The sequence below is a fragment of the Seriola lalandi genome, unplaced genomic scaffold, assembly GCF_002814215.2.
Source record: "Seriola lalandi dorsalis isolate HSWRI2012SDOR001 ecotype SW California unplaced genomic scaffold, Sedor1 jcf7180002054875, whole genome shotgun sequence".
NCBI lineage: Eukaryota > Metazoa > Chordata > Actinopteri > Carangiformes > Carangidae > Seriola > Seriola lalandi.
This window is the reverse complement of record NW_019525428.1, coordinates 32,672-58,111: the sequence shown is the minus strand read 5'-3', so window position 1 is coordinate 58,111 and position 25,440 is coordinate 32,672. Positions and strand designations below refer to the sequence as shown.

The 25,440-nt window shown below is 42.4% G+C and overlaps 1 protein-coding gene across 2 annotated transcripts in view; it reads right to left on the bottom strand.

The window, feature by feature from the left end:
• Positions 1 to 7: 7 nt before the first annotated feature.
• dpf1 (double PHD fingers 1) overlaps positions 8 to 25,440 on the bottom strand; it is a 37,971-nt gene continuing 12,538 nt past the window's right edge. The window contains exons 3-12 of one of the 2 annotated variants that reach the window (XM_023428480.2): positions 25,199 to 25,359; positions 23,308 to 23,415; positions 22,616 to 22,743; positions 21,306 to 21,395; positions 20,223 to 20,301; positions 19,962 to 20,093; positions 4,936 to 5,055; positions 2,447 to 2,559; positions 1,608 to 1,689; positions 8 to 339 (exon numbers count right to left, since the gene is read on the bottom strand). In XM_023428480.2, coding sequence (XP_023284248.2) covers positions 269 to 339; positions 1,608 to 1,689; positions 2,447 to 2,559; positions 4,936 to 5,055; positions 19,962 to 20,093; positions 20,223 to 20,301; positions 21,306 to 21,395; positions 22,616 to 22,743; positions 23,308 to 23,415; positions 25,199 to 25,359 — 1,084 coding nt within the window. In that variant the 3' untranslated portion in view covers positions 8 to 268. Of the gene's footprint in view, positions 340 to 1,181; positions 1,690 to 2,446; positions 2,560 to 4,935; positions 5,056 to 19,961; positions 20,094 to 20,222; positions 20,302 to 21,305; positions 21,396 to 22,615; positions 22,744 to 23,307; positions 23,416 to 25,198; positions 25,360 to 25,440 lie in introns of those variants that run through there. The other variant, XM_023428478.2, reaches the window with a different exon arrangement.

Here is a 25,440-nt window from a genome sequence, read left to right as displayed (position 1 = left end):
TGGGGGGGGCGCAGTGGGGGTCAGCTCAAGCACAACAGGGAATGTGAGTGACACAAAAGGACGTAGGTTGGCTCGCCGCTGGAGAATGGGTTCAAGAATGAGTATGGCGCTGTGTGCTCAGTCATGTCAAAGGTCACGGGGACGAACTGTAGAGGAAGTGGTGGCGAGTAGATCAGAAGAGGAGGAGGAGGAGGGCACAGAGAGCTGTGATGGAGAGTCGGTTTGGGAGAGGATGAAGGGTCGAGAGGATGAGGCGCAGCTTCGCAGATTAAGTGAGGGTGATGTAGGCTGAGGCCTTCTCCTTCAGTTGTCTCAGACACAGATGACAGCTCCAGCTCCCTGCAACACACACACACACACACACACACAGATCGGAAGTTCAATCACAGCTATTGTAAAGCCTTGTGGATTAATCCCTCATTTCAGACAGAGCATTAAGTAACACTGTAAATTAAAGCCTCCATGGTAAAACATCACATGCTGTGCCTGTGGTTTGTCAATGCAGGGGATTTGACAACTAGTTTGGTTTGGATTTTGGCATGGGATTTGTAACATTAATTAAACATCTATTTGAGACAGATGTTAAAATGCAACTTTCAACCTTTACACTTCAAAGAGAACGTAAACTCTGCTGTATTGTGCCTAAGTACAGTGACGGAGTGAGAGCTGGAGGCAACTGCAACTGAAGAAAACACATGCAAATAGACGAGACACAAGCAAATTAAGAAAACATCTTCATCAATTTGACAACACAGGAGCTGCGGATACACACGACACAACCAAATAGACAAACACGCTGCAAATACACCGACGACAGAACCAAATATTTCCGACAGCACTGACGAGGCTTCAGCAACTTTTACAGTCGAGGGTTCATCGCCGGAAAACGCTTCCGCTGTCGCCTGTGCTTCGTGCAGCGCGTTTGTCTGTCTGGTTGTGTCGTGTGTGTTTGCGGTATGTATGTAAATATATGTTTACCGATCCGTGTCAGAGCTCACACAGGTCTCTGCTGCGACTGGAAAAACCTAAAATAACTGACTACTGCTGAATTTCATACGTGTTTCTTGTAAATCAAAAGTGTTGCGTGTGTGGGCAGAGCATGACACTGTTAGTGAGTGTTGAACACGAGTGCCACTGCTACTGTATGTTCAGCCAAGTGACACACTTGCCATGGAAACAGATTATCTTTTCTACTACTCATTTCCATGGCAACGCCATCAAACATCCTAAGGCAGCCATCTTATGTGTAAGAAGGCAAATGACAGTTTGATTTAAATAGATGTACCTGCTCCTTTTCTGTGATCACAGACACAGTGTTCAGACTAAGATGCTCCAACAGAGAGATGAGGAGTCCTGAGGGTCCTCCATACAGTAAAGGGTTAAATCTGAGTTGCTTTTCTAAAAGTCGGTTTGGTTGTCGGACTGTTTTGACTTGAGGTTTGTGTCATCGTCTCCCCACCTACAGTACAGACAGTTACATAATTTCATACTAAAAACAAAAGTTTCCTGGGGCTGTGCAGTCTGACCACATGCGGGTCTGAACACTTCTCCTGGTACGCAGCATCTCTGGATTGTGATGCTCGCACACTGCTCATGGTTGCACATACCCTCTGGTGGTTCAGACATGGGAGGGCTCAGACAGTACATGTGGTAGCCTCTGTCGCAATCATCACAAAACAACAGCTGGTCCTGGAAGAGAAGAGAATATTCAGATAAACAGATGTCGTTATGAAAGGACAGATTTGAAATCAAAGCTGAGGACATAACAGAATTCATTTAATGTGCATAAAACATGAAGATGTGAATTTGTCATAATATAAAACAAAGGGTTAGGGAGTGATATACATGTCCCTTGGTTGTTTTCAATTTATGACAGTTGAGGACTCAACAACTTCCCGTCCTTGAAATATTCTTTTATGCCACAGAACAATAATAACCTGCACTATGACTTTATCATTTCCTTGACATTGTGTGCACCTCCTTATTCTGCAGGAATGTAAAAAAGAAACTGCATTTATTGAAGGTTGATGTCTATGTTTCTTCTCAGTTCTCTCGCGGGTTTAAAGCTGTTTCATTCCAGTGAGACTCATTGAGCAACAGTATAGCCCAGTGGTTAGACAGCATCCTACAGCCAGAGGGACCCACTCTTGCATACTCAGTCTGAGAGCAAGGCGCAGAATCTAAACTAGCTCCTGAATCACTTTCTCTGGTTTTTTTGGTTTTTTTTTTGGATTGTTACAAGGATCAATATCAAAATGCCCCAAACTTATTCAACAAGACTGTTTAAAAGTTTCAGCAAGAGGTTAGTTTTCCTAAAAGATACTATATGAGTATATATATGTACAATGTGTAATGTGTATGTGTGTGTGTGTGTGTGTGTGTGTGTGTGTGTGTGTGTTTGTGTGCAGCCACATGTGTTAACATGCAGTATAAAGTGAGATCCTACGTCATTCTCAGAGGTGCCACACAGGCTGCAGGACTTGCACTCGATGCACTGCCAGCGATAAGTCCTCACCGCAGCCGTCATGTTCACTGTGAACTGCAGACAGGATGGGTGGCCTGGGTGCACACGCACACACACACACACACACACACACACACATACAGACGCACGCACATAAGTACACACACATGCGCACCAGCACACGCCCACACAATGTTTTTCACTATCACTGTCTGTATTCTGAGGACAGTCACCCATCATCCACCTAGTCTATCTATCAGTTTGTTTGCTTCATACGTGGGATTTATTTATATTTCACAGATGATTCAACAGTTGTGTTTTGCAGGTGTAAACATCACGTTACTTGAGATGCATTTTTCCTGAATATAAAGAGTTTTGGAAAAGTTAAAGGTGAAGAAACATGATAATATTTCCTGAGACGGCTCAAATAAAATGCATATGTTTGCTTTCGATTTGGTTCTGAAAACTACAAAATGTTGGACTTTCAACAAAAATGTTAACAAATTCCAAAACAACAGTTTAGTCAGTAGAACAGGAAAACAAATCGTCCTTTGCTAATGCAGTCCATTTAAACTGTCTCTCCTTGCCCCTTTATTCTAGCTTTTCCTGGTATTTGCTGTTACATGATCATGTAAATAGAAATATTATGTCATCCTCATTTCCTGACCTTCATTTGTCTTCTTTGTGAGTCATTATAGAGAAGAGGACCATACCAATGTTTTGCATGCTTTAGCCCATTCACTACAAGTCACGTACATCATTTTTGGTTCTCTCTTTTATTATTCAGATGAAAAGAAACATGTGGGGAAAAATATATACAGTACATGCAATAAGTACACAAATTCTTCATTATATACACTGCAATCTCTGCATGTATACATGTAACCAGAATAAACAAAAAATAATACAACCATACAAAAAAAAAATCATACTTAAACTCTACTCCAATAAAAATTTACTGCACAACCAAAGTACATACTAAGTAGAGACCATTCTCTCACAAATTCATCTAAGTTCCTTGTTATACATGGGAGTCTCTCTCAAAAGAAGAAATAGACAGTGGTTTATAATATCACAGATGTAAAGTAAGTTGATGTACAAAAAGCCAGGATTGAAAGGTGTGCAACAAGATTTTAAACAATTTTGAGTTGTTGTCAGACAAGAATGTCACACCAAGATTACACTTTACTGAATCCATTAATATTTTAATGCCGAGAAACACTGTGATCAATGGACATGACCACATTAAATGAAAAGTGCCAGATTAAGCATCAAAGTTCATTCCTGGCCTTGGAAACACATGCCAGAGTGTTTCTGCACTTCTGGCATACTGCACAGCATGTATCATCATATGTATTGCATATACTTGGAGCTGCATGCAACTTGAATATCTGAAGTTGTATTTCATGTGATGTATCTAATTTATTTGACATTCTCAGTACCTGTTATACAAAACTTTACAAAATCTCTTTAATCTCTTTACAAATCTGCTCTCAACTATGTGTTATCAATCATTAGAAATGGATTATATTGTATATAGAATAGCACTTTCTTATTGGATTTTTGATAGTTTCAAAATAAGATTTTAAAATTGTGTTCGAGAAAATGAGAAATTCCTCTTGCGGAGAAGATTTTAGTACATTGTACGTTACAGCCACTGTTTTCCATATAAGCATGCTGTGTTTAAGAAGTTTCCATGTGTTTTCTACCTTTCAGGCAGCAAAGGCTTTCTATTCCTATCCATACAGAAGGAAAGTCAACTTGCAGAAAATAAGGTAAGAAAAGGCAATACATCATATTTTATTTTGTAAGTTGTGTTATTGCTTAATGCTAATGCAGCTGCGTTTCAATCTGCATTCTCCCTACTACAAAAACATAACTTACACACATGAAAGCAGGCATGAATTTCACTGTTGTGTGTGATGGCTTTTAAGGACAATAACCAACCAAAGTAGTAACCTTGTGTAGGCTGTTGTTAAACTCACTGCTAGTGTGAGGTGATGCTAACGTTAGTGAGTTAGCATGATCGATTTGAATTAAATACCTTCGTATGTATGTTTTGGTATTTCATCTTGAGAATCTCCTGTGAGGTTTATGCTTTAACTGGAAGTATTTTATCCTTCCAGGCCACTGTCTTAGATCAGTTTCAAATCTCTGCAAATTGGTTTTCAAACTGTAGTAAAAAATGAAAACACCATGGCTAGCTGCAACGGTCAACAAGCTCAAAAATCGAAAACATTACAGCAAATGGTTGTTGATGCGATTAAGTATACTGTACATGATTTGTAGTAGATGGGCTGAAACAAAAAAAAAAAAACCACTGGTATGGTCCATCCATTTTAAGCGTTACAGGAAGCGAAACTTGCATTTTGTTATGTAGTAGATATGAAATCTATACTCCACAAAGGAAATTGTGCATCAACAGAGGACCGCCTTCCTCCTGCCAATCATCCCCTTCAGCGGTGCCCTACCTGAGCGTCCACAGTCTGCACAGGAGATAAGGTCTTCAGGACAGCCGGTCTTCTTTGAGCCTCCGAGGCAGAAGTCACAGTAGCCATTGGCGATCACTGAACCGTCCGGTGCTTTCTTGGCTGGAAGCAGAAGAAGAAAGGAGAAGCGGGTAAGGAAAATGGGGATTTTAGCTTGATCCCTCCTGGGCTCCTGGAAGAGGGGGATGAAGAGTGTAAACTCATAAGTCACTGTTATGAAATGTTGCCCTGGAGTGAAGGAGCTGTGTTAATCACTACACAGAAAGACAGATCGGAGAGGGGAAGTCTATGAAAGTCCTAACTTATCGATAGATCAGTCGCCACCAAGGTGAGCTGAGAAAGAAAACATGGACAGAGTGTTGTACTGACAGGGAGTGATTACAGGTAAAATGTTGAGATGTAAGACAAAGAAGAAGAAAGAAGATCTGTAACTAAGTCCCCCGTTGCCTGACTGCACACCATCACAGCTGGGCACAACGCTCTGTCTGTGTCTTTCTCTTTTTCCATCTGTTTGCTTTGGTAAAAACAAGCAGTGGTGCAGGCCTGCGCTGGAGCCTGGGACTCGCCGAACACCCGGCTCACCCAGGAAGTGAGAGGGGGAGGGAGGGGAAGGAGACGGGGAGGAACAGAGGGGGGAAGTCCACTGGGAGCCCATGGGGTCTGGTAAATATTGTCAAGTGGAGGAGGGAGGAGGAATTGAAAAAATATGGGAGAAGTGTGAGTGTGTGTGTGAGTGTGTAGGGAGGCTGCCGGGACAGACCTGCCGTCATGCTGAGCGCGGAAAGGCAAGTGCTCCACGTGAAGCTGTTTCATAATAATTATTAACAAGAGAGAAATTCCCCTTGCTTGCCTGAGTGCTGTGTTTATATATATATATATCTATATATATAGATATATATATATATATACATATATATACTGTATGTGTGTGTGAGTGTGTGTGTATGTGTGTGCGTTCCACATTTACCCCCACCCCCCCTGTTCTTTTGTCTGTCCGACTGTTGGTTTGTCTGCCTGTCTTACTGCTTTTGATTGCATAATCTCTTTAATGGAAGCAATCACATAACCACTGCAGACTATTCTGCATGTGTGCTTTCCTCTCGAAGATGTAAAACACTGGACAGGTCCTTCACAATGACTCACCAACCAGGACAGAGCGTCAATACAATGTAGATCACACAGGTACTCGCATGCACGTATACAGACATGCATAGAAAGCCATTCATCCTGCAGAAAGACAAAAGACACAGGCGTGCAGACAGAGGGCTGTAGGTGATACTGCTGGTGTGTGTGCGTGCGTATATGTGTGTGTGTGTATGTGTGTGTGTGTGTTCACATGAGAGGCAGAGAGAGGTCATTAATCCATCCATTTCAGGGTGGAGTCTTGTTTGGCCGGAAGGGGAGGGTGATGAGGAGAGGGGGAATTTGATGGAAAAGAGGGTGAGAAGGAAAGGAGGAGTGAGAGAGAGAGAGATTTGGTTTCTCCTCCACAGGGTCTGGCTTTAATCCTCAGAGAAATAAAATAATAAAAGAAAAAACTCTGATCAGGATGAGAGACAGAGAGACAGACAGAGAACAGAGGAGGGGAGGGAAATGATAAGCTGTACCTGCTACTGCAGAATTCAACAGAGTTATGCTGAGTAAAAACCATGAGAGAGAGGCTGTCATTTATACTGCGAGAATAGTAACTATATAGGAATTTAGTGCTGGGCTGTGCACTTTCATACAGTGGTGCAGTGATGGAAAACAAGCTGGGTTAAACTACAGTATCGCTGCGGTTCAACCATCAATAGGAATAATTATCAAATGGACTTAACAGTATACTAATTCCACAAGGACTTTTAGTGCTACAGATTTACTGATGATGTCGCCATTCTCACATCCTTATATCTTGCTGGTGTCAGCTTTTTCAAGTGACGAGAGTTTCACTATAGATTTTATTTTTAAACCTGAACTTCATGGGACCTGGTTCTGTGTAAATTGGTCAATATGAACAAAGCTGATCAGTCAGACTGGCACCAAAATCCAGAATATTGAAAAAAATGAATTCAACACATCCCACAATATAGTCCGTAACGTGAACAAGACGAAGTCCGCAGCCATGCTAGCAATCTGTGAGGCTAATATTAAACATTTATCTTAGTTTAGCATGATCATGGCTGTGTCCAAAATCATTACGTACAGTGCACTTTATTTATTTGAGTGTCCTTATTCTCAAAAATGTGAACAATAGAACAAAAGAAGCCGTGTACATGCAGTAGACAGTACTCTTTGTTTTCTATTCTGCAATATTGAAAAGCATCATATTTTATAGATGTGGCTGAGAGTCTAGTAGATAGGGAGGAATTTCAACACGGTCCAGGTATGATACCAGCGGGTTAGCATGCTACCATTTGCTAATTAGCGCTAAATACACAGTGCAGTTAATGGAAATGCCATCAGGTGATGAGGAGTTAAGGGATCATCAAAGTTGTTATATTTCATCCAGTATCAATTATTCATATCTAGCATTATATACTTTCTGCAGTAGTTCAAATGGTTGACCGACTGACAGACTTTGCTAGAGCGACACCGCTAGCACGGCTAAGCTGCGTGAGGAGCTCCTGCCCGAGAGCTGAATGATAGTGGTCGTACAGTATGAGCTTACAGTAGCTGTATAAGTGTATTTACATTTTAAGAAACTAACACAGCCAGATGTTTACTGAGTCTAGCAGAAGGATGTATAAAACTGTAGAGGCATATGTGGCGTGCAGGCCTGGAGCCAATGCAAACACATTTTTGTCTTCTTGTACTGGTCAAACAAATTGCTTTTATCTTCTCTGCTTTTATTTGGGCTCGCTGCTGCTGATTGGGCCTCACAATCCCTGGTGGGTTAAACTAGTCAGGCACACATGTGGACTCTGACACACACACACACACACACACACACACACACACACACACACACAAATCAAACACATTCAGGCTGCATTTTATCCGTGTCTGTGTGCTACAGTTATGTGTGTGCATCTCTGCCTTTTATATTCATGCCTGTGTGCATGTGTAAGTGCTTGTGTGTGTGTGTGTGTGTGTGTGTGTGTGTGTGTGTGTGTGTGTGTGTGTGTGTGTGTGTGTGTATATGTGTGTGCTCGGAGGCCCCAGAGAGTGAATCAGCAGGTCCTGACGCATGTGAGTGAGCCGGGGCTGCCCGCTGGCCTGCCTGCATGGAGGAAAAAAACTCCATCAATGATTAAACGCCTGCGGCCATGTTTCAGAAGCCGCCTGCAACCACAGACACGCCATTGCTGGCTAAGGGAGGGTGGGAAGAGGACAGTGATAGAGACACAGAATAAAGAGGAGTGAGCTAATGAGCAAAATAAAAGAGATATATGCCAGGTTGGGGAGAAAAAAATGAGAGATTGAACAAAGAAAAATGGCACAAGTCAGGCGATTCTTTTTGCTTTCTCTTCCTTCTAATCCCCTCGTTACCTTTACCTCTCCTCCTGTCCTTCTGTCTCCAAATCTTTACCTGCTTCAGCCACCTTCCTCCCCTCCTCCTCCTCTTGCTCTTTTTTTTTTTACCTCCATATCTAACTCCTTTACCTGACCCTCCTCTCCCTCCTCTCCCTCCCTCCCTCCCTCCCTCCTCTCCTCTTCCAATTACCAGGAGGAGTATGAGCAGAACCGCACACTTCACAGCTTTCAAGTGTTGGAGAGAGATCCTCCTGGGAATTATCCAGCAAGAGATGAATCCTCAAATGCCCCCCCAACACCTACCCTTCCCCATCCTTCCTCCCTCTCTGCTTTATAATGCCCCCCCCCCCTCCATCACATTTTCTCTCCATTCCACCTCCACGCTGCTCCTTCGTTATCTCGCATTGTTATTTTGCTCTCTGAGCCACCTCTTGCCCTGCTCCTTTTTTCAACTTAAGCCTCTCCTCACTTTTAATAAAAAATAATCATATATTCTCACATATTTTATTTATTCTATCAGCGGTTTGATAAAGTGTCACTTAAAAAAAAAAACATGCACGCTACTAATATGCTGAGTTTTCGGGGTCAGGCTGAAAAATTGAGTAACTGTGGTTTTCTGAGTGAAAGAAAAGACAGAAGAAGGAGAAGAGCAGAGAAAAATAGAAAGACACCGAAAGATAAAATCCTTGCATTTAAATCGCTTTGTTATATAGCACTGTTCTGTGAAAACCATGTATGTCCACAACATTAACTTTTCATTAGCTCTTCGTTTCATTACTTTTCAAACAGCTCTGATAATTCAGTGGGTTTTAAATGGTAAAAAGTCGGAGAATGTTCTCAGCCTATTAAGATCTGATCCTTTAGCTCCGTCTGAAGAAATCATAACATCTGGTGATACATGGTTTTCAATGCGTTGCAACAGCTCTTTCTGTTTATAAAATGCTAAAAAAAAATATCTCCTTTTTAAATTAGACTTTTCATATTGAGTCTAAAGTTGCTGGAGTGTTTTTTTAAAAGGCACAAAAAACTACATTGGAAGTGAAAAGATCTCAACCCTCTCACTACAATAATTGTATCTGAATAGGTTTATTTGAAGATCCTGTAACTAATGGTGACCTGGATAAGAAGAACATTTCTTACACTGTAATTAAGAAAAGCAGCAAGACAAAAAAAAAAGAAAAAAGATATGAGAAAGTACGAGGCTGTGACCTTGTGTCTGTATCCTCATCCTGCCGTTCTCCCTCATTTTCTTCCTCCAGTATATCGCCCTCTCGCTCAACCCCTCCAACCTCAGCTCTTCCTCCCCTCTTTTCCCTCTCTGTCCCCCCTTTTCTCTCCCCCCCAGACTCCAGACAGACCTGGAACCAAACCACAGCCCGACTCTTGGCTGGTCGATAATCTCATCCTCTGGCCGGCCACAGTGGAAGCCTCATCAACTTAGCGCTTCTATCCGAAGGGAATAACCACTGCCCTCCGTCCACACACAAACACACACACACACACACACACACACACACACACACACACACACACACACACACACACACACACAAATAGGCCTACCTGTTGACTTGTCTGACTTTCTCTTCCACCGCACTTTTTACATTTTTTCTGTCTTTGCTTCCTGATTTGTTGCATGTTTAACATTTTCATTGACATTTACTTGAACTAATCAAAGTGATTTAATATGCTTCTTTTAACTTCTATTATATTCCGTTGTATTGTGCAGATAAAGGTAAGCTCAGCCATTAACAAAGAAACAGTTGCCGTGGTTACCAACATCACAAAACTTGGTTAATCGAGGCTGCGGGTTTAGATGGTAAATAACAAGTAATGGTTGAGTGTGAATGTTTTCACATTGAGTGTGTCTTGTTCTTCACAATTACCGAAGGCAGCAAACACTCCGCTACTGCAGGTGAAGATGGGAGGAAGGAGTGAGGATGAGGAGGAGATACGAAGGTGGAGGAAGAGGAGAAACAGGAGGAGGCAGGGAAGGATTTCAAGGAGAGATGAGGCGAGTGGGGAAAGAAAGAGAGAAAAAGAAAAGGAGGAGGAAGACGAGGAGGCACAAAGGGGAGGGAAGGAAGGGAGGCGAAAAAAAAAGTGGCTCCCGTTGTATCGGAGCAGCGGTGTGTGAAAACACACACTCTGCACTCCTGTCGCCTCGCTGCTTAATGAGGAGAGCCTCTCAGGAGCAGCACACACACACACCAATACAAGAGCACACACACAGATGAAACACACCCACAACCAAACCACACACATACAGTAGAGCGTGCACACACACACACACACACACACACACACACACACTCAAAGATTTACAACCAAGCCTTTGCATAATAACTTTTGCCGTCCAGTTTCAGTCCCCCATCCCCCACTTGCTCTCTTTAATGTGATGAATGAGAGTCCCTGTAACCCTCAGCCACACACACTCATCCACAAACACACACACACACACATGTACACAGTTAATTACAGTCACAAATATTGTACATATGGTAACACAAAACAAAGGGATAAACAAACGGACAACAGATAAGACGCAGGTTAAAAGCACATGTACATGAAGATTCTCACAGTAACAAATCCCAAATTGTCGAGGAGACATCTTCAGGTTTTTTATGCAGACAAGGAGGCAGAGATGCAGTCAGATGGAAACTGTCAGTCACAGATGAAAAGTCACTGCCTTCCTTTCTCTCTCTCTCTCCCTCTTCCCATCTTCCTCCCCTCACTCTTTCTCCCATCCTCTTCCTCTCTCTTCCTCTTTGCACTTTCATGCATTCTCATTATTGCTGCTGCTCTCTCTGCCTCTGATTCGATCTCTTCTCTGCGCTTCGCTGTGCTTCATTTTTTTCACTTCCCTTTCCTTATTTCACTTCTATATCTATTTTTTTCCTTTACTCTCAAAGAGGAAATTGGAACTCTTTCCTGCAATCCATCTGTTGTCACTCTAATGCCTGCACCAGTGCCATGCTCTGTTCTCCCTCTGTTTTCCCTTCATTTTTTGCTGCTTTTCCATCCCTGCACCCACCAAACCTACCCCACCCCTCACCCGTATACACACACGCACTCCCAAGTACTACTTTCACTCATGTCCAGTCAGCAGGTTGCGTAACTCCCAGTGCATTGTGGGTCTGTATGCATGCATTTGTGTGTGCGTGATGCAATGTGAGCTTGTGTGCAGAGATGACATTGCAAAGGAAAGAGGACAGAGGCAGTTTTGGTGCATAATAAAACTTGATCTATGGTTGCTTTGTAATCACACTGACCCGCAGGAACAGACACACACACACACACACACACACACACACACACAAACAATCCGTCAGGCTCTGCAGTCTGCAGATATGTGCACATTTAGCGAATAGACACACATGCAAATAAATCACACACACACAAACACACCAACTCCCCTATAAATCATGCATGTAAAGAAATCACACACACACACACGTCCTATACCAGTGTGTGTGGATACTCTGTGAACATGCACTCACATTTGCACACACTTAAAAAGAGCCACTTAGCCAGGCTTGTGTCCCTGTCGATGAAGAGTTAAAATGCAAATTATTAATCCTATTTTGTTCCAGGGGGAGAGCCGGCTAGGAATGTGACTGTGAAATCCTGTTTGAATTGTGCCCAACCTCACATGGTCCACTATAGTATGTGTCAGCCCTGCACTGTCATGTGGAAATGTCAAACGACCAGTCAGGCTAAAACAAAACAGAAGCGTAAAAGAGAGGGAGTATTTTAGAAAAAGAAAAAAAAGACATTTAAATTTAGAAATCTGCATCTTATTTTGTGTTTGTGCACTGAAATGGGGAGTTTGAGTTGTTGTAGGTGGTGCCGTTCTCTTTGTGTGTTCAGTCGTGGTAGCTATCGCTGCTCATGCTAACTACCAATTAGGATTTTTATTCCAAACAAGTCAGACTTGTAAAAGGCATCATGCGAGTGCCGGAGGATGTTCTCCAGGAATAACACGGTATTCTGACAGAGTTTAGGCCGAAATGTGCAAAAGTTAAATCACTGTTGCATTATGTCAACTTACATTTGGACATTTTTATCATAGTAGAAATAATTGATGACTGTGATATGTATGAAACTGTTGCATTGTGGTTGTTATTCGCTCCTCTTCTTGCTGTGTTTTACAATAACAGTCAGTCACAGACAGAGAAACAAACATCAGGAGATGGATGGAGGGTGAGAGGATGGATTTGGGGCGGGAGAGGGGAGGTGGTGGTGGTGGGTGGTTTTGGTGGAGGCGGAGGGGAGGGCTGTGGTAGTGTGGGGGGCTTATCCAAACATGGCCAAGACAACTGAGGAACCACAAAACAACCAGCCAGCACACCACAGTACCACATCTTAAGACAGAATACCAAATGAAGCAGACTCCAATATTACCCTGCCTTCACAATTCCAACTGTCTGGGGGAATCTATATGATGAATCATGAAGAGATTTTTTTTTTCTCAGTCTGTACAACTCTCTGCTTCTCGCTCCGCTTCTCTCTTTGTCTGTTTTTTCTCTCTCCACCCATTCTTTATGTTATTTTTAATGAACTCTGTGCCCCCTCCGCTCCTTCTCTGCTTCAACTTCTTCCATTCTTCTTCTTCATTCTTCCTCTCCTCTCTTCCTCCCCTTTTCTATTCTCTCCATACCTCTCCTCCCTCCGTCCCTCTACCATCTCTCTCTCTCTCTCTCTCTCTTTTCAATGTACATAACAGTGTACTCTTTAGGAGGGAGCCCTGGCGGTATCTATGGCAACCGGATTGCTAGGCAACAGCCGTTTCTCCCTTCCTTTCCTGCCGCCGTGCAGCAGCGGCAACAATCAACCAATCAAAAGCTGAGGAGGAATGCCGGCGTACGTGAAAAGTTCAGAACACATCCAAAAAGCACTGCATGCTCTTTTATTTCCACATGCTCTGTCTTCACATGTAGAAATATGACACACACGAAATCACACACCAAGCTTCGGCTTTCTCCACACTCCAAATCTGAAAACGAACCCCGACTATCTATCTGCTGAAATATTGAGAAGATTTAGAGCAAATGGTGACTTAAATGGGATAATTTGCCACACTGACCAAATAATATAGAAGTTTTGGTAGCACTCGGTGTAAAGAATAAACAGCTTGACAAAGACATCTGTATCTGCCCAGTGACACTGCTATAAATGGCAATGCAATAGCTAAAGCAATAAACACAAGAGCTGGAATCGCACCACACTTCAAATCACCTTGGCTGTATTATTCAGAAGAGAGAGACAGAAGGGAGTAAACAACAGAGGCAGTGGCGCACATATGGAGTGACAACAGATCCAGACTGGGGAGTGGCCATTTTAGGTTGGTCAGCGTTGGTTTATATTGATGTTGGTTGATCAAAATTCGTCCTTCAATCCTCTGTCTGCAGACAGCGGGAGGAGGAGGACAGGGAGGCCATTTTGAGACACAAGGCAAAAAATACTGGAGAGGGGAAAAAAAAAACACAACAACCAACAATGGTGAGTAGGAACAGAGGGAAGCTGACCTTCAAAGGGCTCAATTACATGTCACACACACATACACACACACACACACACACACACACACACACACATACACACTCAAAGTTGGGCATGATTGCCCATACAGCACATTCACACGACTCAGTGGCAGACACGAGCGCAAACACACAGACACACACCAAAAAGAAATGGACGTGTGTGTGTGTGTGTGTTGTGTGCATTTTGAGACACACTCTGAGCGTCCCTGCTGCTCCACACCGTAGGACCGTCTGTCCGTCCAGATAAAGTGGCCTCTGAATCTCAGCTCTGATTTGAGAAGGGGGATTTAATGACAACTACCCCCCCCCCCACCTCGACTTGCCCCTCTGCCTCTCTCTCTCTCTCTCTCTCTCTGTCTTTCTTTTATTTCTCTCATTCATTCATTAATTCACAGTTGCTGTTCCTCTCAGTTTGTCTCCTTCTTGCAATCTATTTATCTTATTTCTGCTATTTCACTATTTCTCTTTCTTACTTGCTCGCTCATCTACCTCCTTCCCTTTTGCTCTTTCTCTCTCTATCCCTCTCTCTCTCTTTCTCTTTCTCTCCATACCACAAAACCAATTTTCAGGTGGACACTGCAGGGCCGACCTCTAAGTAAACATCCCCCTTATTCATCCACTTCTCCTCAGCCTCCTCCTCTTCTTCCTCCTCTTCCCCCACCACCCCCTCCAACCATCACATCAATGCCAAAAGAGAACCCCCACACCTCCACCCGCCATCCTACTCTCCCTCCCTCCCCACCTCCAACCTTCTTCTTCTCTTCTTTAGAAGAAAATAAGTAAAAAAAAAGAGTTTTAAAAAACAACAACAACAACAACATAGTATGTGGTGCAGTCATGAATTTTAATGGGGCTGATCATTTTGAGTGAGCAGTATATCGGCTGGGATCCAGATATACAGGGAGGTTTAATAGATGTTGGCTGATTTTGGTGATTGTGCTCAGGGGGAGTGTAGACACAAAACAAAGAAATAAATTAAAAGAAAATCCAAAGCTGGTTGACAGACGAAGCAGAATAAGAGAGAGGAGGAGAATGGAAAACGGGAGGCAGAACAGGAGGGGAGAGAGAGAGGAGGGTTAAGTGAGGATGCAGAGAAAGAGGAGAAGAGGAAGGTGGTGAAAGATGGACGAAGAGAAAGACTGAGAGGGAAAATCTCATCTCCTGGTGGAATAATCTGCCATTTATCACACTGATGGAAAAACAGGGAATGAGGACGGAGCTGGAGGAGGCTCAGAGAAGACTTTATAGTTGTATAGTTTTCCTGCTAAGTTTTAGCTTGGATGCTGCATACACACACTCCAGCGTCTAGACGGTTTTTGAGCAAGAATATAGCATGAATTATGCATGCAGGGTTGCTCTCATTTGGTGGAGCCATATTAATATTATCACATATGTGGCAATGTACGGAAGGGAAGGGTGGAGGGGGCTCCTTCATGACACTCAGTAGATTGGGGAAAGCTGTAATGGCACACACACACACACATTAATGTATTCACACACTCAGAGCCTTGCAGATGCATGTATACGTGTGCATGTGGACACACACACACATATACATACACACCAACCAAAAGGGGCTAAGCTTCCTTTTTCATTTCAGCAGAGAAGATTGCATTTTCTGAGGCTGTGTGTGTGTGTGTGTGTGTGTGTATGTGAGAGAGAGTGTGTCTGTGTGTGTGTCTGTGTGTGTGTGTGTGTATGTGAGAGAGAGTGTGTGTGTGCGTGCGTGCGCATGTGTGTGATTACTGACTGTTTGGGAGGGAGTGATGGGGGATATTAAACGATTCAAATGCTGTCTCTCTTGCTCTCCTCCACTGGAGAGACCTTAGACTGCAGCATGGTCACACACATACACACACACACACACACACACACACACACACACATATATATATATATATATATATATATATATATACACATACCAGGCCAGTCTGTTCTGTCAGACAGTCCAATTTAAAAACACACACTGCCAATTAACTGAAACTGAGTTTCAGTGTGCACATTGTTGCAGTGCAGCATGCACAGATAATGTGGATATGTGTGTTTTTGTGTGTTTATCTGTGTTCTATTCTGAGCAAATTGCTTGTTTTAAGACCAGGAGGAACAAAGAAAGTGGATGAATCGTCTGTGTTCGCTTTTCAAAAGTCCACAGCTATTTCTCTTGGTTTTTTTTTTACGAGTCTGAACAACTGTAGCCATTTTACTGACGATTACTGACCAGAACACAATCTCCCGCAGGATAAATGTATACTATTATCCTTAAAAGAAGTGTTCACAAACAAACAAAACACGCAGACACAAGACAACACCGAACAAAAACCACAGGCTGATAGAAAACTGGCCCTGGGGGTGAAAATAAATAGCCACAAAGAAACAAAGACGGCAAGCAATTTGGTTAGTGTGGATGCCGCCGCTGACAGGAAGAGGAGGTTTGAGGTCTGAGTCATGACCTGCTCATAGAAACCTAAATATTTGCTTCACTTGTTGTTATTATTCTCCTATGCTAGTCATTAGCAGAGCCTTTGCAGTCCTGCGATAACTGCAGTCTTGGGATGCCAACAACCCTCAGCTACTACCACTCAGTGCTTTTTACTGCGCAAGTGATCTTTGGACAATCTTGTTCTACTCTTCAAATGCTTGCACAAACCTGTGTCCCTCCAGGTTTTGCACTAGGCCCCTTTACAGCTTCAGGAAGTCTGCCAATATTCAGTGAGTCTCATACTTGATCTGATTAAATATAAGCCAAAAGTCCCACAAGAGATGATGTGGCATGAGGAGAAATCCACACTGACACTCAACGTGAGTAAATGCACATGAGCCAGCCTTACATGAGACATTATTCATGATGCGCATTATAACTTGTCAAACACAGGTGTAAATAATAACATTTATAATGGCCACATTTCATTAAATTGCTCCGTGCAGCAGGCTCGGTTTCCCTCTGGCATCTTAAGGTTAAAATGAACTTAGCCCATAGATTTACAATTGGACTAAGCGCATCTTAGCCTTAAGATGCTTCAGGGAAACAGGGCCCTGGTTTGTACATACTAGCTTATTGAAACACATAAATGAAATGGAGCCATCATCAAGTTTCACCTGTGTTGTTCCTGCTACATATCAAAATGTTGTCTGTGAGAAGACTACACTAAATTTAAAATCAGCTAAATGTCAAATACACTACGGTTAAAATATGGTTAGCACTAGGCAACAAAAGAATTGGTTAAAGTTAGGTAAGGATTGAAAAAATTGCAGGTCTGTCTCCTTTTATTAAATTCAACCACGCTAAACCCCAAACTCCACACTCTTACTTCCAGCCTTGGTTTATAAAGCACACACTACACCCTGCGTTAGAACTGAACTAAATCATGAGGGGTACAACTATCCAGTGCGAACTCATCTCCTGTAATTGAGATGTAAGAAAAATGATGGGTATACTCCCAATGACAGTACCTACTGCAACAACAGTGATCCTCTGCATTAATGATTTATTATTGTGACACAAAGTATGTTTGATATCTTTGCATCTTTCCAAATCTTGGGTCAGTTAGTAACAAGAGTCTGCAGCCATGCTAACGGCTCTGTGAGGCTGTACTGTGAGCTAAATGCTAATGGTAAGCAGTTATAATGTTCAGCATCTTGATTTAGCATATTACCACACCAATATTTGCTGATTAGCGCTAAACAGAAAATACATCTGAGGCTGATGAAAATGTCATTAGCTTTTCAGGCATTTGGTGATAAACCAAAAAGTGCTGGACAAATTCCAATTTTGATCTGATGATGGAGCGAGAGGAAAAGTCAGGGAATCACCAAACTTATTACAATTCAAGGGAAGCATGAGCGTATTTACCAAATTTCTCCACAATCCATCCAATAGTTGTCGAGACATTTCACTCAAAACTACAGTATAAATGTGAACCTCATGGTTGCACTAGAGGAAATCAGTCAACAAAGTCATTGGGATTCATGAATGTCTGCGCAAAATTTCATGGCAATGATATTTCAGTCTGGGATCAAAGTGGCAGTTGACCAACCAACAAACCAACCAACCATAGCGATTTATAAAAACATGCAACTAGAATACATGATTGTGTTTATCTAGGATTTACCACTATACAACCATCTGCTCCACTGTCCACCTGCATTTACATACATTCCTCCACCTTCTGGCAAGAAGTGCTTGAGGCATTTGCAAGTAATACCATGGGTCTTCATTATAACTACTTCATAATATTCTGGACCAGCGCGTTAATGGACACTCGTTAAGCCGTTGATGGCTGCAGTCATACTGTGTGCTGTAACTTTAAAGTGTGCTGGAAATTTCCCAGAGTGTCTGACTAGTGTTTGTTCGCTGACTGATGAGTGTTGATTGACGAGTCGTTTGTTCTCTCATTGAGCTGATGTGTCTCTGCAGGAGCTGTTGAAACTGTCTGAAGTGTTGCATTAACTCAGGTGGGTGATGACTGACGGAGACACTGTAATGGTTTTAAGCTTTACACTGTCAGAGGAAGATTAACATTAATCATTTTGCTGCAATGTGGAGAACCTTTTACTGCATGTAAATAGTTACCTTGACACATTTCTTGTACATTATTATTAAAATAGATATCCATATGATCCCCTGTGCTTGTTGGCAGCTGACTCTGCAGTGTATCTGACTGTCACACCTTCATCGCAAGAGCTCTGCAAAAATGCCAATAGACTTGGAGTCAAGTATTCTGGCAATGGATAGGAGACAACAGGCTTAAGTGTGTCTATCAGAGTAAAACCACTAACTTTTCATGGAAGACATGCATATACTGCAGATGTTTGTCTGCATTCGTACTAAGGTGCTGTGACATAATCCTTGCTGTCACTGTTGTTGTCTCCACTGAGACTCCCATCTTCGACTGCGGCTACATAAACACATTATTGCAAAATGATAAAATTACACAGAACTGTGTTATGTCATTAACTAATAAGGTAAATGAAACTAATGGAGTTTCAATTTTCTCCAATTTTCTTTTAGGCTTGTTAGATCCGTTAAATGTTACTTAAACATCATTAAAGGTCCCATATTGTATAAAGTGACATTTCCATGTCTTTTTTGATTATGAAGCAGGTCTAGCTTCTATATTAACACTGTGAAAGTATCAAAGCCTCAGTCCACAGAGAAATGCACACAGCCTGTATTCAGCGACTGAGCCTTAAAACGATCAGACAGAACTTCCCTACTTTGTGATGTCACAACAAAGCAGTCACTGCTCCCAGCCATGCCCCAAGCCCTGCCCACCCAGACCCACCATCCAAGAGTGTTTACCTTTAATCTGTTATATTTTCATTCAATCACTCAGAAAACAGTCAACTAATCAGAGGAGAGGTTTAGAGCCTGAGAAAGGAGATGCAAAACTACATTGAGATGACTTTTTGCTCTTAAAACTACAAATATATTTTCTTATGGATTTCAAAAATTCAAATGAAACAGAGTAAAAGTGTAAAATATGGGACTTTTAAATATAATTTCCATCCATAACTGCACCATCAGTTCACCAAAGCTAACGTCTGACCCTTGTTTATCGCAGGTCAAGCAGTGGGCTGAGAAGCCAGGTGAGTTGACTCACACTGACTCATTTTCATCTACCGCAAGCACAGTTCAAGACTGCGTCACTGCATCAGTCTGAACAGGGGAATCTGCTGGAGCTGAGGAAATCAGCTAAACCCAGTACTCCACTGGGAGAAATCTTATCTTTCATCCACATGAGTGCAAACTTTGGATTTAGCTCAGTCAGCACTGTAACTATCTATAAAACTGCAGGAGGAACTCCAGGACGATCAATAGTTCTTGATAATATCCTGATTATTAAGGCTCACTGGAATGACCCTGAAATTGCTACACCCACTACATGTTCATTCTGTAACTGAGGACCCAGAATCAGCGTGTCCAGCCAACCGAAACACTCTACATCAGGTAAATAATGACGGACGACGAGACAACTGCAAGTAAGTTTAATATTCAGACAGCAGACTCACGCTTGTGGTTGTTCTTGCGCTGGAAGGGTAGCGTGTGTCGCTCCGAGTCTTCCTCCCCCTCCTCATCTGCCAGGTGGGTGTGAGTATAATGGTAACTCAGCCCTGGGCGGTTCTTATAGCGCTTTCCACAGACTGGAAGACACACACACACACACACACACACACACACGTACAGTATATATAATATTAGTATTCTGTACATGTAAGCTAAGAATAGTTACATGAAGAGAAACATGAATGAGGATGTAAAGTTGCACTCACTGTCACAGACGTAAGGCTTGTCTCTGTCTTCAATGGCAGGCAGCTCTTGTCTCTTTCTCATGCCCCCAACACCGTAGGCCTGCAGCAAACACACACACACACACACACACACACACACACACACACTTGTAAATAACTCTCAACTGTACATGAGATACACACAAAAAGTTTGAACTTCCCCTGTACGCACACATACACACAAAAAAAAGAGTGTAAGAGCACACTCCTCATTTGTGTGTTCAAGTGTCTACATACTCACATATACACATTCATGCGCGCACACACGTTTGCATTCTAATCATCTGCTCTCAGTGTAAAGCTCCACTTCCAGCAGGAGGGGGCTGATGACACCTAGCAGGGGAGCAACAGCTCCAATTAGCAACCCTGGTGTCTGCGTGTGAGCATGTGTGTGTGTGTGCGTGTGTGTGTGTGCCTATGTGTATATGTGTGTGTGTGACGCGTTCCAGAATAAATTGTTAACACTTGATTATCTTCCCATAGGATGCCCAAAAAGAGTGCGGAAAAAAACCTGTCTGATCTAATCAAAGTTGTAAAAAAAAAAAAATAATGTCCCAGCATGATTTCAATTTCTGGATCTGTTTGCATGTACCAGTGTTCTTGGTTTGACATGTCATTACATTACAGAGGGTGGCATACAGAGCAGGTGCAAAATCATACTATGTGAAATACATCGAGTCGAAACTATCATATTCTCAGACCTGAAAAAGAAAGATTCTTGTAGATGTGATGGAAATTTTAAATCCCAGATTTACAGGCTGAAACTTTCCTGATAATTCACACGTGCATGTTGTGCTTGGGTATTGTATGTCAGAATATCTTACAGGTTGTCATCTTAAACTGTTGTCTAATTCAGAACTGTTTGTGCTTCACAGGAAGGACACTGAACTTTCACCTCAGGTCCACCACAGTTTGACCGTGAGTTCAGTCTGGAAGATTTTTTGCAGACTTTGGCTTCTTCCTCTTTACTGACAGCCAAACAATGTCTTTCCGAGCTTGTTGGTTCAGTATAAAATGATCATGGATAAAAAAAAAAAAACAGTGATAGTGTCATTGTTGTCTTACCCGTGCTTTGGTACGGTTCTTTCTCTTCGGAACGTCTTCCTCCATCTCATCCACCTCCAGCTCGTGAGGGAAATCCCCGACAAGCAACTTCTATGGGTCAGACATAAAACGAGAGAGAGGGAGCAGTATGAACTGTAAGACAGGTTAGTTTGTTTTGTTTTGTTTTTCTTTTCTTTTCTTTTCTTTTCTTTTCTTTTCTCGACCCATGGGTGGCCATGAAATTGCACTCCTCCCTGCTGATTTTGGGGGTGTTTGCTTAATCCCAGTGGAAGTGTAAGAGCAGAACCATTAACGCTAAACATAGCGAAATGTGTCAACATTTCATTGAAATAAACAATTCGATTAACAACTTCCTCAACTGAAGGGATTCAAAATGCAATTTAGTATTCCACTTCTATAAAGCCAGGGGACTCTCAAGAGGCACATTAAAACAGGAAAGATAAAAAATCAAGCAGCAAGGTCTGAAATATCCTGGTTTTTAGAGCCTTATATGGGTGAAGCCCCCAAAACTTTCCCATAGATAGCCCCTTTTATGAGACCGATCTCCCTCTTCTTTCAAACCCCCCACCTTCAATACAAGAGGCTTTTAGTTTTCATGTCTTTATAGGAAAACACCAGCGTAATGTTGAAAGACTTTAATCTGATTATGGTAAAAAGACAGCAGTAAGGTGCTGAAGTAAAGCCCAGCTGAGACAGCCTCCAGGCTTGGTTGTAGTTACAGGAAGCCTTGGGTTAGAGGCCCTAAACACTACTTTGGCTCTCAAAGAGCTGTGAGGGCCACTCACTCAACAGCTGATTGATTAGCTGTCCATTTGAGTTCAAGAGTTCAAGAGCAGCGGCCTCTAGCTGGTGAAACACTCAGCCAGATGAGCATCAAAGTTTTCGCTCCGAAGTTACTGAGAGCCACATGTTGTATAAAGGACGACGGAGAGCAAAGAGGCAGCTCGATCTTTCCTAAAATGTCCTTTGTTCACAAGGTTGGTCTGTAAAACATGTGAGTGGATTCTGTGTAAAACACCAATACTGGCTGCTGTGCAATCGCACACAGTCACAAGCACATACACACACATACATACACTCTACGCCAGGAGGGAGTTGTCAGAGCCGTGGGAGCCATGTCACCAACAAAACACACACTCGGAGAGAGACAAAGGCAGAGACAAAGAAACACAAACACAGAGGGTAATACAGACAGATAAAAAGAGATGGAGAGGCTGACATAAGAGGAAAACAACAGGAACAAGACACAGAGAACAACAAAGAACTGACGAGGGAAATGAGAGGGAAGAAAGAGAAACGACGAGTCTCACCTGACACTCGCTCATTGGCTCTTCTTCCTTGGTTTCTACCTTCTTGTCCAGGGTTTCCCCGGCGAGCAGCGACTCCAGCACAGGACCATCAGGGATGCCCCCCTCCTTCTTTAGAGAGGCCTCGTAGTCTGGGGAATGAGACAATTGCAATCAGAAAACAGCAGAGATCTCATATTCATGCTGACATGCTCATTGAAGCTGACACTGCCCTGAGGACACGAAATTTGGCTGATTCATGAAGGCACAAGGACCTCGGCAGTGTACAGAGGCTGCAGCGATCATCTGCAATTTGTATGAAATATCACATGACTGAGGGTGTTGCATGAGGGAAGTCTCCACATTTTCTTAACTGATGTTTTCTCTTCATGTAACCCACTTACTACAGAGTAAAACTTAAAGCTACTCAAAGGGAAATAAAAGAAACATGCTAGCAGTTTTTATAGTATTTTCAATGTATTTTTTTATTGTAATTTATTATAATTTGAATGGACTTTTGGGAGACTAGCTTTAAGTTAAAACAGAACAAAATAAAAATAAATAAATAAACAAACAAATAAAAGGGGAAAGTGGCAGGTTAAGGGGTTCGATGTTAATGTCCAGCATTCATTTACATCTGCCCCACAGATTGACGGAGTCCACAATGCTGTTAGTGGAAAAAGTTCCTCAAATGGGCCGGCTCATTTACTCCTTACCGATCTTGAACTCGATCGGTACAAGCCGCGGGTCCTCCAGGATGTTTAGCCGTCTCTTCTTGCGCCAGCAGCGAGCAGGATATGTGTACAACTGACCTGGAGCATGACCTGAAACACAGAGGAAAACACGGCTTGATATAGGACGTACTAATTAGAAAACAGAAAACAAAAGTTTCAAGCATGATGTGCTGGAATATTTTATGATATTCTTACATTGGCTTAAGTTTGTTGTTTTGTTCATGTTTGCTCTGTGACACTGTCCAAAATGCTAACACATCACAGCTTAGTGTATTAGCATGATAACATATACTAATTTGCACGTGACGCAAGTACAGCAAAGGCTGATGGGAATGTCTTTAGTTTTGCAGGTATTTGGTGATAAAATGAAGTCATAGAAACCAACATAGATTAGGGGGTTATTACAATTGATTGAGTGCAACAAATTTCATAACAATCTGCTTAACAGAAGTCAAGACATTTCAACTGTTTCATTTTGAAGTCTTTGGGTTTTTGGTTGCTTCAAGCGTTTACGTCTCCTAGAAATACTGGTGTTAACAAGTGACTAAATGATGCTACAGAGGTTGTCAGGGACCTTAAATGTCATCATCATCATCATCATCTACTCACCAGTCCACCTTTACAGCCTTGTTGTGTTTATACTCACGTTTTTTGCAAACTATGGCTAATTTTGTGAGAGGAAGTGCTTTGTAGAAGAGGTAAGAGCTAAATAAAACTACAAGTTGGAGGTTTAGTGGTGGTGGAGTTGAAGTCATGCAACTGTGCTGTAATTTGTTTACAGCCTAACATTAGCTTTTTTACGTCTTTGGGCTTCAAAAATCATATAAGAGGTGTTTAATTGTGAAGATTACCGTGTTGAACAAAACGTGTCAGTATCATAAACTTTTTATATTAGTTTATATTCTGCAGTAACCCAAAAGCCAATGTAAAAGTCCCATTGGAACCAGCATGATGCTAACATCAGGGCTGGCCTACAAAAAAACATCATCCCTGCGGCACTATTGTGGTAAAAGAGTTGGACTGACTGACTGGCTTTTCCATCCCTAGAGCCACAACTCTAGCATGGCCAAAAATATAAATGGTTGTGGTGTAAATGGTTGTTTGTGGTACTGTACATGCTTCCAACCCAAAACCGTGTAATTATTAATATGGTTTTTAAATATACAGAAAACTACTTTTTCTTGGTTTTAGAAAACTTTATCTGAAGGTTGTTTCTAATGAATAGTCAGCCATTAAAAAATCTATTCAATTTACCAAATAGGAATGAAATCTTAAATCTTAAATACATGCAAATCAAGTCAATCAATTTAATTCGGCACTATTGTATGCAAATCAAGTAAGAGCTAAAAAGTAACTAACAAACAAAAGGATTATACTGGCAGACACATAGCCTACAAACTCAAGTTTTAACACACTCATGCACTCGTGCACACACACACACAAACACACATAAAGTGCACTCTCTCTGGAATAGTTGGTGCCAGCGGCGTATCATTGCCTACAGGGGTGTCTGATTCACTGCCAAAATACACTGATGTTACAGAGAAAGAGAAAGCGATGAGAAAACACCCTTTGGGGAAAGTAAAAAAAAAAAAAAAAGTTGAGGTGTGAAAGGTAGGAGGCCTGGAAAAGAGGAGGAGGAAATGAGGGAGGAAGGAAAGAGAGACAGAAACAAGCAGAGGAGGGGAAGGAAGCCGCAGGACAAATGACTGGAGAGAATAATTTGTGTAGCACAACAGCTGGCAAATACAACACACACACACACACACACCAACAAAGAAGAGTGCTCTGGAGTACTCCTCAAGCGCCAGCCAGCCACTCTTTATTTTTGCCCAGGTATCAAACGCACAAACACACACAGAGAGACACACACCCGGTCCACGGTGGTTCTTCTCCATCCAGATGTAACAGTTGCTCTGGGCGACGCCGGTCTGGGAGTCCAGGAAGGGCAGACGCATGGAGCGCTCGGCACACAGACGGGCATTGTAGCTGCGACAGTGTTCAATGGCCTCCTTATAAAACTCCTCACCGAGACTGAGGGAGGAGAAAGGGTAATAGGAAGAGGGAGGAAGTGTGTGTGTGTGTGTGTATGGGGGGGGGGGGGGGGGGGGGGGG